Genomic DNA, 19,393 nt, shown 5'->3' on the forward strand with positions numbered 1-19,393 from the left:
GATGGAGAGAAGGAACACTCCGCAACTCCCCAACGCATTTCACTCCCTAAAACGTGGGCCCTCTGCAGGTGCTGAGGACAGGACAGGTCAGGGAAAACAGCGAAAGGACAGGGGTAGCTGGCCACTATCCCAGGTCGAGGAGGAGGGGCGGGACGGCCCGGGGACGCCTGGTGGGAGGGCAAGCCGAGGGGGCGGGCAGAGGGTACCGGGGTGCTCCAGCTCTCTGGCCCAGCCTCAGGAGCCCGCACAGGGACTTGGACGCCATGGGGCGGCGCTGGGCGTTGGGGATGCTGCTGGTGTTCGGGATACTGCTGCTGCAGCCACCGCTGTCTGGATCGCTGCGCGGGGCGCTCTGCCCAGAGCCCTGCAAATGTGCGCCCCAGGGTGCCCTGCACTGCCCGGGCCCGCGCCTGGGCCTCACCCGACTGTGAGTACAGAGGCAGCTTGCCACCTCGGCCCCCCCACGGGGACACCGCTCTGGCTCCCGACTTTGCCACTCTCCTTTCTCCTGTCCCCTTCGCTGGAAGCTGGAGACAGACGCTGTGCCCCAACAAACTTCCCCATCCTTGAACGCAAATGAGACAGATCCAGAGTGAGGGCTCTGTGGCATCCTGAGCCTCCAGAGTAACCCAGATCTCCACCTACCCCCCACCGCCAGCCCCTGCGCCAGTTTCCCCATCATTAAGCCCCAGGTTGGGTGGGGGGCCTCAGAGCTACTCCCAAAGCCCCAGGAGAAGGCCTAGGACTCTCCTGCTGCTAGAAGGGAACGTGGCTATGATGTTCTTCTACCAAACTGGGTCGGCGGAGGGAGAAGCCTCACTTGATCTTTGAGTCTTGGCCAGCCAGCCCAGAGCAGGTTGCTGAGGCTGTGGCGCCCTTGGGACCTCTGGGAATGGAACGTGGTGATCTGGTAGTGTTCGGGAAGAGAGATGCTAGCAAGTTCACCTCTGGAAACCTGGGCGCACCTGTCTCTAGGTAAGCCTGCCTGCGTGGAGGTGAACAGATCCAGCCCTGAGCTCCACTTCCACCTCAGCCATCTTAGCTAATTCGTAAGAGTTTCTGAGAATGTATACATCCAACAAGTGGATGGAGAGAGCAGTTGCCCCAACTCATAGGGTAAAGATAAGGCCTTTACTGCCAGAGTGTCGCCAAGTCTCATTTGTTACACCTGTTGCATGATTCTGTTTACATTGAATGGCCAGATGGACGGAAGTTGCCTGGGGCTTGGGGGAGGGGAAGGGAGATGGGGAGAACATGGGGTGGAGGGAATGCTAATGGGTGTGGGTTTGGGGTGATACAAAAATGCCTACCATCAGACTGCGGTAATGGTTGCACTAAACCTACGTTTTGTTTTGTTTGGGGTTTTTTTTTTAATGGCATGGTATACTTTAAGTGGGTGAATTTTATGTTACATGTTTTGCATCTTGATACAACTGTTGAAAGAGGAAAGGAAAGCTGGGGGGAAAAGCACCACGCTGCTGGAGGTCCTTGTCCTGTTCTAACTGCTAGGGATATGGCATTCTATGCGGAGAACCTCCCCCCCCCCACACCCCACACCCCACCCTCCGCCCCTTCACATCCCTTGGGCCCTCTGCAGCCCATCAGGGGCCTGCCTACTGGAGGAGTTCGTCTTCCCGGTGGAAGTTAATGGCCCTCTGGGAATAATTGTGGTTGAGAGAAACAGTTTAAGGGTTGAGGGGTTTATATTAATTAGTTTCCATTAATTATCTTGTCAGCTTGGTTCCCCGAAGGTGAGGACCATGCTGCTAGAATTTATTTCAATCAATCAGCAAATCCATGGAACCTGACTTCTGAGTTCCTGCCCTTGTCCTTTGGTGACAAACACTCCCGAGTTGCTCTTGTGAATGAATGATTATACCACTAACAGCCTTTCTCACTTGCCGAGTTCTTACACAGATTAGAAGAAAGTGCGATCCAAAGAAATAAAATAACTTGCTCAAGGTCCCTTGCAACATTACAAAGATAGCACTTTATCTTCTTTTTTTGTTTTGTTTTGTATTTGCTTGTCTTTGTAAGAAAATTACGTCTTCTTTAATTAAAAGAATATAAATACTCCCCAATTCCCCAAATTTGGTAGTGGGTAGAGAGCCCCCTGTTGCTGGGAATGGGGAAGGAATGGGTGAGTCTTAGCTTTTCCCTGAGATGTTTTGTTTTTTTGTTGTTTTTTTTTTTTCCAATGGCTCCTGACACCACACCTACACCAGGGTCAGGAGGAAACCTCATTCCTCAGGAAACAAACCAGAATACTTTATCTCATCATCCCATACTACAGTTTTCAGAAGTCTGGAACGCCTCAAAAGATTTTTCAGTGCTAAGGCTAAGGGCAGAAATGGGGACATGCATAAGAGACCACAGATAGCAAATCTGGGTCTCAAAAGGGCAATGGTTCTCCAGGCTCTGAAATCCTTTACCCTCCATGGGAGAGTCTAAAATCCTTGACTTCCTCCTCCATAGACCTATCTTATCAACTACAATGGAGTGTGTCCTCTCCTAGACGTTTGCCCTACATCAAACATGGTAACCCTCACAAAGTGGCGCTTCCTGAGGATTAGAAAGTTGGGAAGTAACTAAGACTTTCAGCGAGAACCATGAGATTAAACCCTATATGGGCCAAAACAGGGTCACATCACATATCCACATCTAATATCCACATAACAAAAGAGAGGCCTATGAAACCAGTAGGAGGATTGTGATTTCAAGGCAATGCTTCTCAAACTGCAATTGTGGACCAGCAACAGAGGCAGGCAACAACACCCAGGAAATAGAAGATGTAGACTCTCAAACCATGCCCAACATACTAAACAAAACCTCTGGGGGTGTCCCCCAGCAGTCTTCATTGTAACAACTCTCTCAAGAGATCTTGATAAGTACTATTTTAAAATAAGGCATTATTCTCCATAGAGGTACAGACTGCCTTGAGCCATGTGCCTCCTCTACCCCACCTCAACCCCATATATACAAAGCCCATTTATTGTGAAATAAAGAGGAATAAAATTAAATGATAAACGCCAAACTCAGAGATAGATGACAAATAAGCAGGATAGAGGAAAGAGTTTTTTCTTCAAAGGGGAAAAGAAGAAAGAACATGTATATAATGGGTGAGATATAATGGATGAGGGAAGATGAATATTGGTTACAAGAGAGAAGCAAAATCAAGGGAAGAATTAATTTTAGCATAGAGGTACTCTAGGTCCCAAACAAGGAAGGTGGATGGCTAAAGAATAATTCAATATAGCAGCAAAGGGCAGAAGTATACAGGTTCATGCTGATATCTGTTCTTGGGGACAAGTAAATGAAACAGGAAACCGTCATTACAAGATAGCAAGATGCTATGAATAACAAAGTATCCAGAGTTCACAGAGAGATGAGAGCTGGAATTTTAAGGTAAAGCAACCAGAAGAGAGGAGTATACTACTTATCTCCTGGATTTGGCTCTGTAGAGAAAAGAGGAGCACTGTAGGATCTGGGATGTGGAGGAGGCTGAGTGCCATACAGCACATCTTAAAATTCGTCAGCATCCTTCCATTTCTGCTGTAATCTTTTCAGGCCCTGGTGTCTCTACTTCCTAAAGTAGAGACATTGTGTTGTTTCAGTAGAAGCAGGGAAAAGGTACATGGGTTATAATTGCTTATCACTGACAAGGCCACCACTTAACAAAATTTTGAATATGGCAATGTTCAAATTGTTCTTATCGTTCCACCCTTCCTACATTTCATTAAAAAATGTAAGTATTTAAAATAAATGATACAAGAAATAGCCTCCAACATTTTCACTCATTTTAATTGGGGCAAAAATAACTGAAAAAAAAAAACATTTATTTAACATTTTTTCTTTTCCTTCTTTTTCATATTAGTTCCAGGCAACTAGAAGGAGGGAGGGAGGGGGGAATCTCACCTTGCACACAGTTATATAAAGATCTTTGTCTCTATGACAACAGAAAGGTTGATCTGCTTGATGTGGAAGCATTTTCTGAAAAATCTGTTAGTAGGAAAATGCTAATAATAAGTGCGGCAATTTATTTTTTGCATGTTGTGCCTGCTAAATAGAGATTAAACTCTTAGACTTTATTGTAAAATACTATCTGAGACTCTGGAAGGATATAATGTACATAGCTACCAGTCCAGTGTCCCAGGAAGAGTCTAGTCTCCCGACACCTTTCCTGAGTATATCACCCTGTTCCATCTTCAGTGAAAATCAGAACCCAGAACTGTGCTCAATGTTGTAGAGATATAAAACTAGTAGGGCTGCTTCCTCTCCTGGAGGAGCTCATGGTCTAGGTGGAAGCACACCCAGGAGACTGGTATAAGTAAATAGAGAGAGACCATATGGCTCCATGGAGTTCAAAAAAAAGAGTCAGCCTCCAAGAGAAGGCTGCATGGGCAAAGGATGAAGAAGTTGGACCTTGAAAGAAAAAAAACCAGGTGAGTCCAGATAGAAGAGCCATAGGTTAAAGTAGCCTCAAAAAACAAAGGAGAAGGTAAGTCTCCACTCTACATGCTTCTCTAGAGGGTTGTACAAACAAAGAAAAATTCAGCCGGGCACCAGTGGCTCACACCTGTAATCCTAGCTTCTCAGGAGGCTGAGATCTGAGGATCACAATTCAAAACCAGCCTGGGAAAGGAAAGTCTGTGAGTCTCTTATCTCCAAGTAACCACCAAAAAGCCAGAAGTGGCGCTGTAGCTTCCGTGGTAGAGCATCAGCTCTTAGGGGTAGTGCTCAGAGCTCAGTCTGACACAAAATAATAATGATTTAACCATTTGTTCAATATGTGCCTTTTCTGCTAGGGCAAGTTTTTGGACTTTTAGCACCTTAACACTTGAGGCTAGATAACTGTTTGGGGGACAGTTTTACCTATGGTAGGCTATTTAATAACATCCATTGACCCCCAACCACTCAGTGCTAATAGCACTATTCTCTCAAATGGTGATAACCAAAAATATCTCTAAATAATTGCCAGATAACATCTGGGTTGGGAATTGCTTTTTATTTTATTTGCTGTACTGTGAAGAAAAAAACCAACAACACTTAGAGATGTCTTATTCAACTTAAGATTCCCAGCATTTTGTTATGTATAATGATTAAACTGTTTATTGAACTACACAATAATTACACTGATTAGGCAGCCAAATAAGAACAATAGACCAGTTCAAAAAAAAAGAAAACCTGTCTGCCAGTCAGTATGTATCACATTTAAATGTCAATTTTGAAATCTCTACCTTAGATGATGGGGAGGTAGGAAGGTGCTCCAGGTAGTAAAGGGAACTCTGTGTTTTGTGTTAGGTCAGCATCTAGGTCCCAGAATCTGCAGGCTGCTAGTCTATGACTTGAAAAGGAATTAGTAGGCATATTAGCTTCAGAAAAACACACCTACAGCTTACTCATACAAATATAACCTGTCTAGATTATTTTAATTCAATGTTTATTTCATATTCAGTAGAAAGGAAAACAAAGTAACCAGAAACAAACAAGCAACAAACAAAAACACCAGAGTAGCTGAGACAGATGGGTTTCAGTGCCAGAAATACCTGACATTCCCCATTCAGGGATCACCAGTAAGCCACCCCAGGAAATACATCTACAAGATAGAGACAGAGCCTTCCAAGCTCTAACAAGGACAGCTAGACCCTACCTTCAGCCATCCTACAGTCAGAACATCCAAATCAGTCATAATAATCGCAAATTTCACGAAGTATATTTTCCACTTTCCTTTACCTCTCAAGAAAAAAAGGCCCAAGATAGAGTTGGATCTTGAACGTCAGTTCTATCTAGCCTTCCCTCCCAGCCATGCTTTAAAAGGCCATTCTTAAGCCTGACTGCGCTGATGAACAGATTGCTTCTAGGAAACTTTAGAAGGATCTGATTTTACTACTTAAAAACAAAAAAAAAATCACACTTTGTAGAAAAATGAAAGACAGCCCCTAGTAAGACACTGGAAAACAACTGAGCCCTTAGAGCTCAACGGAAGTACACAGCCAATAAGGTTCCGAGAGAAATCCTCTTCTCCCTTTGAGAGCAATGACTCCTGGAGTACTTTGTCTTGTTCGCTTCTTTCCATCCAACCAGCCAGTTCAAGACTCAGTGCTGCTCCTTTTCCCCACATCTTCTTGCTGCCCAAGCCCTTCAGTTTGCCTTTGTTTCTTGTAATGAAACAACAAAAGTCTCTTCCAAAATTTGATCTCCTAAAGTGGTGACACAGGTAAACTATGAGTCGCGGTACTAAAGATAGGCCCTGTTGCTCACTTGCAGACAGGAGGAAGCTAGCTCCATTGGACCTAACGGCTCTGCTACTGCAGTTCCCCCTGGGTGTGAGAAAAAAAATACAGATTTTACTAGAGATTTAAGCAAATTTCTCACTCAGACATGTTTTTTAAGAAGATAATTTTTTTTTAATTCTATCCACCAAGCAGGTGGTCTATCTGCCTTGAAGGGCAACTTCTAGCAGCTTCTCTACACGGGTTCTTATTTACTCTCAGCTCCCACCCCACTGGGAGATGACATCGCTCTCAGGTTGCAGGTCACTCACAGCTGCCCCATAGGGCTCCTTAATACCATCCGAGCCAAACTCACAGGAATCCAATCTAGAAATGGAACTCAACTTGCAGCCATGGCATTTGTCCTTGACTTGAAGGCAGTGAGGTGATTCCTGGATTCCAAACTCCTCATAACCAGAAGCAGACAGCATCTCTGAGCCCACAGAGATCAAAGACTGTGTGTGACATTGTCACAGGGACACACAAAAACTGGTGTGACCGGGGAGGGTCCAAAACAGCCCCTACATTATCTGAAGTGATCAGCAGAACAAACATGGGCTAACCAGGTCCTAACACCAGGCCCTTTTCACTGCAGGTGTGAGTGAGTACTGTCTGGAAGTGGGGTGGGATGATTCCTATCTCTGAGAGGGGCTGGCTTTAGTGAGGACAAACAAGACAACCGAGGTGCAAAGTATCAGGAAATCAAGGTTTCACACATGGGCAAAGTACTATTGTAGCAATCTAATGATTCCAAGAAGACCAAAAACCCAAAGTCCATACATGAGGTTGGATAATTAATATCTATCATCTGAGAGAGAAGCCTAGTAGATCAGATTTGTTCCTCAGAGGTGTTAATTAGAGAAAATGACTCACTATATCTCTCAATCTGAAAGGTGACTAAGACAGAATCTCAAAATATCACAGCTCATTATTTCCTCAAGTCTGAGATTCTGGCTTTTTCAGTCCAGATTTAGCCATCTCTGAAACATCTCTCCTCATATTGATGGAATGTGTTTAGCTCTATCTGCCCAGTAAAACATCCAAGAGTCTTTTCCTTTGGAGAGAGACCACCAACTAGTGTGTGCCCTTTAAAATGAGCTAGTTCAAGCCAGGTATCAGGGTCTCAAGCCTGTAATCTTTGCTACTCAGAAGGCTGAGATCTGAGGATCACAGTTCAAAGCCAGAAGTAGAGGTGTGGCGCAAGTGTTCCAGTGCCAACCTTGAGCAAAAAAGCTAAGGGACAGTGCCCAGCCCCTGAGTCAATCACCAGTACTTGCATCGAACAAGGTGAAAGGCAGTTCCAAAGACTTCTCCTCCCTTTCCCTTAAATTCCCAACAAAGAGAATCTGATTAGCCAAAGCACATACATGTCACTCCTCTTCAACCCAGAGCAAACCTGCTCAATCAATGAGACTTTTCCACCATCATGCACCCAGCAATAGCATGCTTGTAGAGAAGGGGGCATTCTTGAGCTAAGCAATCACACAAATCTACTCGGACAAGGGAATTTGTAAAGAATAAAGGTGCATATGCCAGTAGTTTCAAGTACTTCAAACTGATCCTCAGATTAATTAAAAATATGCAGTATATCAACTGCAAGTGATCATTTACATGCTCCCTCAAAAACAAAAGAATTTTTTAAGTGTCAGGTCTTGTAATGGAAGAACTTCCTGAAGCATCACTGCAGTGTCAGTGCCCTGACAACATAATATTCTCTGCTTCTGAAAAAATATTTTTGAGAAATCATTACAGATGACACAGACATTCCCCAGGGAGAATTCAACATGTAGTTTTATTTACCAGAGTTATTCTTGTCATGTTATATTATTGCTAGGAGAATTCTAGTTTAGGGGGTAGAATGGGTTATTTTGCTTTGTGTCTTTAGAAAACTTTAAATGGATTTTGAGAAAGGGCTCAGAGTGCTTGCCATTTTGCTCTGAGGCTCTATATTTTTAATTGAGTGGTTGCACAAATGACTTGGGAAAACTGTTATCCCAGGACTCTTCTTAACATCTTGGTTCATAGGATAATTCGTAAACTCTTCACAGTAGCTTGTTGGATGCTCTGGAAGAAGGTTTTCAAGGAGTCATCCAGATTACACTTTCCAATGGGGGAGTTCCAAACAACTGATTTTTTTAAATTAATGAGCAAATGTTAACCCTATAGAGTGGCTCTCTAGAGTCAAAGCATTTAATGAAAAGTTTTGCTGTTGTTGTTGCTGTTTTCATTTCCCTAAATGGCTATCAGGTAATACCGAGGACGTCTAAGCCCTAAAAAAGACACTAAGACAAGCATAACGTAGCACACACCCATAATCCCAACTACTCATAATACAGAGATCAGGAAGATTATGGCTACAACCCTATCTTAAGACCCATCTCAAGACAGGTTCTTAAGACAGGTTCTTAAGACCCATCTCAATAGAAAAACTTGGCTGTGCTGGAGTCTGCCTATGAGTGTATCCCAGCTATAGGAACATAAATAAACAGGAGAATCATGGTCCAGGCCAACCCTAGGAAAAAGCAAGAACCTATCTGAAAAACAAAAACACAAACAGAGCAAAATGGGCTAGAGAAGTAAGTTCAAATGGTAGAGTATCTGCCAAGCAAGGATGAAACCTTGTGCTATGAATGACTCACAAATAAAATAAATCCCATATATAACCAGTGAAGAATCTACAGAATCAATAGTGAGGGACAAGCATAGATATTACACAGACTTAAGGATGTAACTCATGATAAAGGGAAGAGTCACTTCCAAGGTGACTCACCCACTCTCACCTCCTGCCAAAGAAGTAGAGCCGTCATGAGCTGTAGCCTGTGTTGCTTATACACAATGAAATTTTATGCTTCCATCAGAAAGAATGGCATCACCTCATTCGTAAGGAAATGGAAAGAATTGGAAAAAGTCCTATTAAGTGAAGCAAGCCAGACCCAAAGAAACATAGGCTCCATGGTTTCCCTCATTTGTAGTAATTCACTTATGTCTAGGATAGGCTTAGCAGAGGATCACAATAGCTCAATAGCTATGTACAGATGACCATATAAAATGATGCTAATTGAAATGAACTCCAAGATAGGGAAATAAGAGACTTTTGTGTTGTTGAAGTTGTTGTTTTAATGTACTGTATGAAGTTCTTTCTTTATTTCCCTTTGGTTTATCCCCTGTAGCCACTGTTTTTGATTCTGGTACCCTGTGTCTTGTCTGTACGTTTATCTGATTTGGGGAAGGGAAGGGGAAGAACAAAATGGTGAAACGAGAACAAGAGTGACCCAATGTAACCGTGATACTCACAAGATACTAGGATGGAAATGAACTTTACAACTTGGGGTTAGGGGGAGTCAGGGAGGAGGATAGTAGGAGAAAAATGAGGGAGGGGGTAACAATGTTCGATAATGTTCTTATGTAACTGCAACCCCTCTGTATATCACCTTTGCAACAAAATTAAATTAGATTAAAAAACATCTTGGACAGAGAGCAGCTGTGAATTAACAGCACTCACTGAGTTCCTGTCTTGTGCTAGATGTTATATTAGTGTTATATAAGCATTTTTATCTAATCTCAGAACACTTCAGACTTTTCAATTACACACATTTCTTTGGGTCTGGAATGAAGCTATGATTTGATGCCAGGCAGTGTGTCTGTAGAGTCTGCACTCAGCACACTACACTGCTCAACAGAGGAAGCACAAGCTGTCATATCCGGGGTAGAATCTGGACCAAGGGTCGAATCTGATCAGATCTGCAGAAAGGTGGAGATGGGCCAGTCAGTGGAAACAGTGTGAATGAAGCAGGAAATGTGAAGCAAGTTCAAGAAGCATCAATAGTCTGACCATGGGAAGCCCTACCCCATTAAAAGGAAAAAAAAAGAAGACATGAGTCACAGAAGTTAACACTTCTAGTAACCACATTTTTAAAAAAGGTTTATGGCGGGCGCCAGTGGCTCACACTTGTAATCTTAGCTACCCAGGAGGCTGAGATCTGAGGATCACGGTTCAAAGCCAGCCCAGGCAGGAAAGTCTGTGAGACTCTTATCTCCAATAAGCCACCAGAAAACCAGAAGTGGTGCAGTGGTTCAAGCGGTAGAGAGCTTGCCTTGAGCTGAAGAGCGCAGGGACAGAGCCCCATGACAGACCAAAAAAAAAGGTTTATAAGGTGAAATGAATTTTTTAATACTGTATTTAATATGTGTGATGTCGCTTCAACCTAAAATCTATACAAAAAAAGGTTAATGAGAGATTCCACAACCATTTTCTTACCAAACCTTCAAGGCTTAGTATATAACTTATAGTTTCAGCTTCAGCAGCTTATCTCACTTCAGACTGATCATAGTTCAACTGCCCGTGAGTGGCCACACATGACTAGTAGCTACCATATTGGATGTTAAAGTCTAGTAGAAGAGGCTGGCGCCAGTGGCTCACACCTGTAATCCTAGCTACTCGGTGGGGTTGAGATCTGAAGATCCTGGTTCAAAGCCAGCCTGGGCAGGAAAATCCTTGAGACTCTTATCTCCAATTAACTACCAGAAAACTAAAGTGGCACTGTGGCTCAAAGTGGTAGAGCATTAGCATTGAGCAAAAAAGCCCAGGGACAGTATCTAGGCCCTGAGCTCAAGCTCTACAACCAAAAAAAAAAAAAAAAAAAAAGAAGAAGAAGAAAAGTCTAGTGTAGAAAGGGAAAGAGTAGGTTGTGGGAGTGTAAACTTGTTCACCACTTTGGAAAGTGGTATGGAGGTTCCTCAAAAGACTTCACATAATAAGTGGAGCTGTGGCTCAAGTGGTAGAGAGTGCTTGCCTAGAGATGAAGAGCTGAGGGACAGCGCCCACACCCAGAGTTCAAGCCCCACGACCGACCCACGACCGACCAAAAAGAAAAGACTCCACATAGAGCTCCCCTATGACCCAGGAATCCCACTTTTGCGCATTTACCCAAACGTTCACAAACAATACCACACTAAAGCTACCAGCACAGCTATGTTTATTGCAGCATTATTTACCATAGCTAAGATATGGAACCAACTCAGATACCCCTCAGTAGATGAATGGATCAAGAAAATGTGGTATATATACACAATGGAATTCTATGCCTCCATCAGAAAGAATGACATTGCCCCATTTGTTAGGAAATGGAAAGACTTGGAAAAAATTATATGAAGTGAAGTAAGCCAGGCTCAAAGAAACAGAGGTCCCATGGTTTCCCTTATTTGCAATTACTAGTATATGTCTGGGACAAGCAGAAAAGGTCAAGAGCTATGTACATATGACCAGATAAGATGATGTTAAGCAAAATGAACCCCAAGATAGGGACACAAGTGGTTTTTTCTTTCTTGCTATTGTTTCTAACGTATTTATAATGTACCATGTGATTTTTTTTGTTGATTTGTATATTCCTCCCCCACGTATGACCCATGTTTTCACTGTATTTGATGTCAGTCTAATTTGGGGAGGGGAAGGGAGAAAACAAAATGTTTAAATAGGGATACAGGTTGACCCATTGTAACAATGAGATGTACAAGACACTATGTTGAAAAATGAACTTTACAATTTAAGCACGGGGGTGGGAGGGTGGGGGAGGTGGGTAATTGTGGAGGTGGGAGGGAAGGGATGGTAGGGGAAAACAAAGGAGGAGGCAACAATGCTTGATAGGAAATGTACTCATGTATCTGTAACCCCTCTGTACAGTATTTTTACAATAAAAAACTGGTTTTAAAAAAGAAAGAAATGGAAGAGTAGGTGACTACAACAAAATAAAGGCTGAGAGTTGAATGCAAGGGACATTTGTAGAGAGGGAGATAAGCCATGGACAGGCACAGGAGGAAGGTAAGCGCTAGAATGGCACGGTGGGAGTTGTCAGGAAGAGGCATTTAGTTTGGACAGGAGAAAGCCAGAATGGCATGAAGAGACACCAGTTAGGCTACCCTAGTTGAGGCAGAGAAAAGAATAGCCAACAGTGGCGTTGGCTGAAGAATAAAGGGGCTGGAAATAAGAGACAGTGTAATCATGTAAGTACTTAGAAAACTCTCAATAGGATAGGAGGGAAAACACAGCAAAATCTGTAGGCACAGAAGAAAATAGAGAAAGATCAAAATCACTGTGCTAGGCTCCAAAGCTTCATGGAAGATCAGGAATTTGAACTGTGTCTTAAAGGTGAAGACTGAGCACATGCCCTCAATAAACTGCTGACTCCACTGAGAAGTCTAGAGTCTCAGAGGAAGCACAATGGGTGATCTAGGGGGATGAATCGACAAGTCTCAATTCAATAATACTGTTATGGAGAACACCACACTAGATCAGGAAAGAAGTGACTTACGTTCTAGTCCAGATCTGCCCTTGAACTGCTACATGGTTTCAGGAAAGTCCTTTCACCTTCATCTGTAAAGTGAGGGTTGTATCAAAAGATCTGTAAGCATTCTCTTCACTCTAACTCATGGATCTAATAAAATAAGTGTTTCTGATAGTCACCAAACAATAAAGTCACTTGGATGTATTTTTAAGAAATATTGTAAACTTCTCTGATATAAAGTGTGATCTCTTGGGTGTCCATCTATACTAACTTCATATTTCAGTTACAATCACCAGCTCTGTCTAGGTAAAAGCCAAAGACATGAGGCCAAGCAAAGGAAAACAGACTCTCTAATGAAGCTACCAAGTAGACTGAGGCCCTGGAAAAGCTTGAAGTTTAAAATCAAGCAGGCAAGCCAATGTTTGTTTGTTTTCATTCTAAGATGAAAACAAGTTTATTATGATTACTGAGCAATTTGAGAAGAACATAGAAATTCTTAAATCTGTTAAATGTAGAACATAAATAATTAAATAAACCCCTCCCATTTCCGCATGTTTATTAGGCACAAAAGCTTTGCCCTGCTAGGATTTCTCTTTACAGTCCTCTGATTTTATATCATTTTAAAAGTCAGGGTTGTGCTGGTTAATTTGAATTGTCAGCGTGATTGGATTGAGAGATTCTTAGGCTTAGTAAAGCTTGCGTGTGAGGTGTCTGTGATTGTATTTCCAGAGGTGACTGGATCCTGAAGGCTCTGATCTGACGAACAGATTAATTCCTAGGTGCATGGTGACATTGAGGGTAGTGTGTGGAGAAACACCAGTTAAAGGAAGTAGGTCACTGGAGTTGTGTCTTTAGGAGCTAAAACTTGCCTTGTCTACTCCTTGTATTCCCATTTCCCTGTTTTCCTGACTATCATGATATGCATTCTTTGCTACATCATGTCCTCCCTGCCATAATGGAATGACACCTCTGGAATCATGAGCTAAAATAAATCCTTCCTCTGTTAAGTTGTTTATGTCAGGTATTTTGGCCAAGAAGATGAAGAGCTAACTAATACAGGGTGTACTTCTAACAGTAAACTAATAGCCTGTGGAGAATAGATGGATGTTTGTAGCTTTCTTAAATCAATAATATGGATGGCTTTCTTAAACAATTAGAAGGCAGTGAGTAAAAATATTTCACCTCTGCCATTTGTTGGGCAGAAGGAAAGGCAAACGCTTCAGAAAGGTGACCAAATATCACACCCAGGCTTTGGAGACTTCTGATCAATGCTGAATTTCTCCCTGGCTCTCCTTTCCTTCTGATACTGCTCAGACTATGGGCCTTAGAAAGTGACCCTGCCCGGAGAATCAGCTTTCATTCTAAAAAAAAAAAATACTAGGGAAAGTGAAAGCCCTATAGTTACCACTTGCTTTATGAAATACCAGTCTTTCAAATAAAGAATATTAATAGAATCCTATTTCCCATTCATCTAAAGGAGTTGTTATTTAAAGGAATCATGCAGTGAATCCTTCTGCAGGACAAAGAATCTTTTAATAATGCAAATGTCTCTCAGTTGATAAAGTTTTATAAGCAAGAATTTCCAAATCTATCCGTTTCCTTGAAGGGGAATATTAGAGCCCTCCTAGAGATCTCTAGCTAGAGCCAATGAACTGGACAAACTGGCTCCTTCCAAGGTTGTATACAGTATTAAACTCAAAAGAAAAAGGGAGCGGAGGGGGTGATGGGGGGTGAGGGAGGGGAACCCAAGCCCCATCTGTGAGGATTCAAGAGACATTAGAAATGACTAGGGAAGGCATGATAAGCTGATGTTAGTTTCTTCAAGGTAATTGGATTTATCTGAATGATACAGATTTTCCCATGGCTGGACTCTGACAGAAGGAACAGTAGGAGCTTGGCATTCAGGTTGATTTTAAAAAGGATGGAGAACAGAATTCTGGTAGCTAACTTCTATAATCCTAGCAACTCAGGAGATCTGAGGCTAACTGTTCGTAGGCAGCCCAGGCAAGAAAGTCTGTGAGACTCACATCTCCAATAAACTATTGGGGGGGAAAAGAAAAAGAAAAAAGCAGAGCTGTGGCTCAAGTGGTACAGAACTAGTTTTGAGCAGAAGAGCACAGTGTCCAAACCCTGAGTTCATCCAAAAAAGAAAGCAAGAGAGAGAGGAAAGGTGGTAATGAGGGAGGGTAGAAAAAGAAGGGGAAAAAGAAATGGAGTCAACAGAAAGAAACATTGATAAGAAAGAGCTCTAAAGGTAGGGCAGTCCTTCCAAGAAGTCCTATTGTGAGGCAAGAGATTGTGCCTTTATTCTGTACATTGTCCAGTCAGTGGATAGGGGTGACTCTGGACAGAAGACATGATCTTTAGTGAGGAAGAAATCTTTTTTTTTTTTTTAATTTTATTTTATTTTATTTGAGAACATACTGTACAGAGGGGTTACAATTACATGGGCAGGATAATGCATACATTTCTTACCAAGCATTGCAGCCTCCTCCTTTGTTTACCCTTCACCTCCCTTCCCAGCCTCCCCCCTCCCTCCCACCCAATCATACCCCCCCCCCACCGACATTGTAAAGCTGGTTTTGACATGACATTTTGTACTTCTCATTGTTGCAACAGGTCCACCTGAATCCTTAAACGACTTGTTTGTCCCCATCTCCTCCACATGTTATACTGACATCAAATATAGTGAAAGCGGGGGTTACACTGTGGGGGAGGGACATACAAAGCAACCAAGAAATAATCTTATAAATGCGTTAGAAACACATGCATGAAAGAAACAAAAACATTAAAACACATATTTGAGGTTTCGTTTTCCTAACATCACATTATCTGACTTTTTCCGCTTGACTCATACCTACACTAGATATTGCAAATAAGGGAAACCATGGGACCTATGTTTCTTTGGGCCTGGCTTACTTCACTTAATATAATTTTTTCCAAGCCTTTCCATTTCCTAACAAATGGGGAAATGTCATTCTTTCTGATGGAGGCATAGAATTCCATTGTGTATATATACCACATCTTCTTGATCCATTCATCTACTGAGGGGCATCTGGGTTGGTTCCATGTCTTAGCTATGGTAAATAATGCTGCAATAAACATAGTTGTGCTGGTAGCTTTAGTGTGGCCTTGTTTGTGATCATTTGGGTAAATGCCCAAAAGTGGGATTGCTGGGTCATTGGGGAGCTCTATGTGGAGTCTTTTGAGGAACCTCCATACTGCTTTCCAAAGTGGTTGAACAAGTTTACATTCCCACCAACAATGAAGTAAGGTTCCTTTCTGTCCACATCCCCTCCAGCATCTGTTGTTGTTAGAGTTCTTGATTTTTGCTGTTCTAACTGGAGTGAGGTGATATCTCAATGTTGTTTTGATTTGCATTTCTTTTATGGCTAGGGATGTTGAACATTTCTTCATGTGTCTATTGGCCATCCTTCTTTCTTCTTCAGAGAAGCTTCTCTTTAAGTCTTTCGCCCACTTACTTATTGGGCAGTTGTTGAGGAAGAAATCTTGGGATGAGAGTGAAGTTCAATTGAGAGATTCCGACACACTCTCTCCTAGAAAGTAGGAAAGTGAACTGATCCACAGGGCAATTTTGGCAGTGCACAAGAGCATGGACTCAAGGAATTAATCTACTGCACGAGACAGCCCTGGCACAGGGCTTTCATCTGTGCCAAAAGTCCTAGTCTGAAGGGAGAGATACTAGGTTGATCCTAACGCGACAGCAGTCAGGAACTGACCTGGGACAGCATTGGGACAGCAGAGATGTGGGGATCAGAATGGAGCATTTGGGAAGCAGGGAGGACAGGACCCAGCTGGAATCCTACTCTTAGATGGACTCTAGAACTACCAGATGAGCTACAGGTTAAGGATTCAGGGTGAAACAACCCCTAAAGTGGGTGGGGTAGGCAGTGCAGAGACACTACTGCTCTCTAAAGATGGGGTTGGATCCAGTTTAGGCAATGTACAGGGCTTCACCAGACTCATGAGCAACCACAACCTCCCTAGACTAGGATGGATGGCTTCATTCCAACTCTAAGAACAGAGGCTGCATCTACTTCACCTTCAAGCTACGCATGACAGGGTGGGAGACTTGCAAGCTAGATTCATGAGTAGATGAAGTTTATAAAACTCAGGTGGCCTTTGTCATCTGATCTAAATACTTATTTCAGGATTAGGAAGATGGCTCAGTGGTAGAGTGCTTGCCTTGCATGCATGAGGCCCTGGGTTCGATTCCTCAGTACCACATAAGCAGAAAAAGTTGGAAGTGGCGCTATGGCTCAAGTGGTAGAGTGCTAGCCTTGAGCTGAAGAGCTGAGGGACAAGTGCCCAGGCCCACAGTTCAGGCACCATGACTGACCCCTGCCCTCCCCCCCCCCCCCCGCAAAAAAATACTTATTTCAACATCTATGGCGAAGATTGCGGGCAAGTGGGGTTTGCCCACAATGCAGGTGCTACCCATGCTGCATCACTGATTTGTTGTTGTAAAAGGACTGTCCGAGTGGGATGAATGTAAGTCATGAATGATGCCACAGTCATGTCCTTCCACAGCTGTCTTCACTCACTTTGCAAGGGAGAATTTCCCACCCTGCAAGTTCAAACTCAAGTTGGAACAGTACATTGGCTCTTTACCACTCATCCTTGATACTTTTCTTTCTTTCCTGTAGCCTGTGTGGTAGCCCTAGAATCCATCTAGGCATGGAGCCATTCTAATTCCTGCCTTTCTTCCTTCCATCCATGTATTTCTGCTTCTTAGAGACAGATGCATCATCTGGATGCTCACCTCCTTGTTTGAAGCATAAAGGAAAGTGCCCTTCCTTTATTTTATTGTTTCTTGCTTTATGCATAATTGTCGATCTCTTTTGGACTCTGAACAGCAGAAACATTGAACTGTTGTTTGTTTTTGTTATTTGGGGGGGAGGTCCAGTCATGGGGCCTGAACTCTGGGCCTGGGCGCTGTCCCTCAGCTCTTCAGCTCAAGGCTAGCGCTCTACCACTTGAGCCACAGCTCCACTTCCAGCTTTTTTCTTTTTGCTTATGTGATGCTGAGGAATCGAACCCAGGGCCTCATGCATGCAAGACAAGAGCTCTACCACTGAGCCACCTTCCCAGACCATGAACTGTTTTTTCTTTGGGCCTTTTTTCCCCCTTTTCTCTCTGACTTCTGCTCTGTGTCAAATGATGCTGACTAGAACTTTCCACAAGAGTGGAAACTCTCTTTGAAATACAACAAGGAAAAGGAGAGAAAGGCAGGGAGTCAGTTGGCCCAGCAAATGAAACTTTTCCTTCTGTTTCTCGGAGTTAAGTGGATGATAGTTTTTCATTCAAGAAGCATAGTCATCAGCCCACACACAGTCCTCTAGTTTTGCTTTTTTAAATCTCCTTCTCCTACTTCTCTTCTTTCTATTCTCCATAGATAACCATCCTAATGTATGTTTATGCATCTGATTTTTTGGGGGGGTCTGGTGTGGGGCCTGAACTCTGGGCTTGGGCGCTGTCCCTCAGCTCTTCAGCTCAAAGCTAGCACTCTACCACTTGAGCCACAGCACCACTTCTGGCTTTTTTCTTTTTGCTTATGTGGTGTTGAGGAATCGAACCCAGGGCCTCATGCATGCAAGGCAAGTGCTCTACCACTGAGCCACCTTCCCAGCCCCAATGCATCTGATTTTTTAATATCTGTTTTGTGCATACATTTTAGTTTTACAAACAGTGCTTTATATAGCTCAGCTCCTTCCTTGTCTCTTTTAGTTCCTTCATTGTCTCTTTTAGCCCCATCATTCTAGAATCCACCCATGCTTTTCTGTGTGCCTTTAGAGTCTAGCTTCTGATTTGAGTGGTTACCTGCTCAGTTAAGTGTATACTGCTACATTTTCCTTGCTTCCTCACCAAGTCAAGGGTCTCCAACTCCTTGATGCCACAAGGCTATGAAGAAGTCTTATATTGCTCACCCTTACCTATGGGTATAAGAATTTTGCTGGAATGGATATACAGAGAGATGGATTTGTAGGACATTTATTACAATCATTTATATTTGCTAAGTATTTCTGATGTCATGGGAAGAACAATAAGGACATCCACAGAGAAGGGAGCACTTTCATATGAACGTACACTCAAATCCCAACCAGGTATGGTGGTACACACCTGTAATCCCAGTACATAACAAATCCCAACCAGGTATGGTGGTACACACCTGTAATCCCAGTACATAACAAATCCCAACCAGGTATGGTGGTACACACCTGTAATCCCAGTTTCTTGGGAGATGAAAGTAGAAGGATATTGGTCTGAGAACCTGCACAGGCAATATCAGGAAACACTATGAAAAACAAACGAAAAGCCCAAGAACTAGGGGTTAGTTCAAGTGACAGATCACTTGCCTAACAAATGAGAGGCCATAAATTCAATCCCTTGTATCTGAAAATGATAAAAATTAAAAAAAAGTCACAGGTGGATAAGAAAAACAACTCCTAATGCCTTACAGCACAGTAGGTTAACTATGTTTGACAACAGTTAATTGCCTATTTCAAAATAGCTAACAGAGAAGATTTTGAATGTTTACAGCACAAAGAAAATGATACACGTCTGATGTGGTAGATATGTCAATTACTATAAGCTGATCATTGAGATATCACTCTGCACCCCATAAATGTATATAACTGCTATGTGTTGATAAAAAAAAAACCTATTAAGACAAACAAAATATATTAAGAAGAAGAAGAACAACAAAAACAAATCATGGGTCACACCACGAACAGACAAATTTATATACAGAAAACAAATACTTGAATGCTTAGGAACTGATGCCAACTGACGACAAATGAGAAATGAAAATACACCTTG

At 42.7% G+C, this 19,393-nt stretch overlaps 1 protein-coding gene across 1 annotated transcript in view; it reads left to right on the plus strand.

Moving 5' to 3' along the window:
* Nucleotides 1-263: 263 nt before the first annotated feature.
* Lhcgr (luteinizing hormone/choriogonadotropin receptor) overlaps nucleotides 264-19,393 on the plus strand; it is a 58,054-nt gene continuing 38,924 nt past the window's right edge. Inside the window, exon 1 of the mRNA XM_042675521.1 lies at nucleotides 264-427. Within this exon, the coding sequence (XP_042531455.1) occupies nucleotides 264-427 (164 nt within the window). The remainder of the gene's footprint in view (nucleotides 428-19,393) is intronic.

Source organism: Dipodomys spectabilis, unplaced genomic scaffold (genome assembly GCF_019054845.1).
Source record: "Dipodomys spectabilis isolate Male_0828 unplaced genomic scaffold, ASM1905484v1 ptg000026l, whole genome shotgun sequence".
NCBI lineage: Eukaryota > Metazoa > Chordata > Mammalia > Rodentia > Heteromyidae > Dipodomys > Dipodomys spectabilis.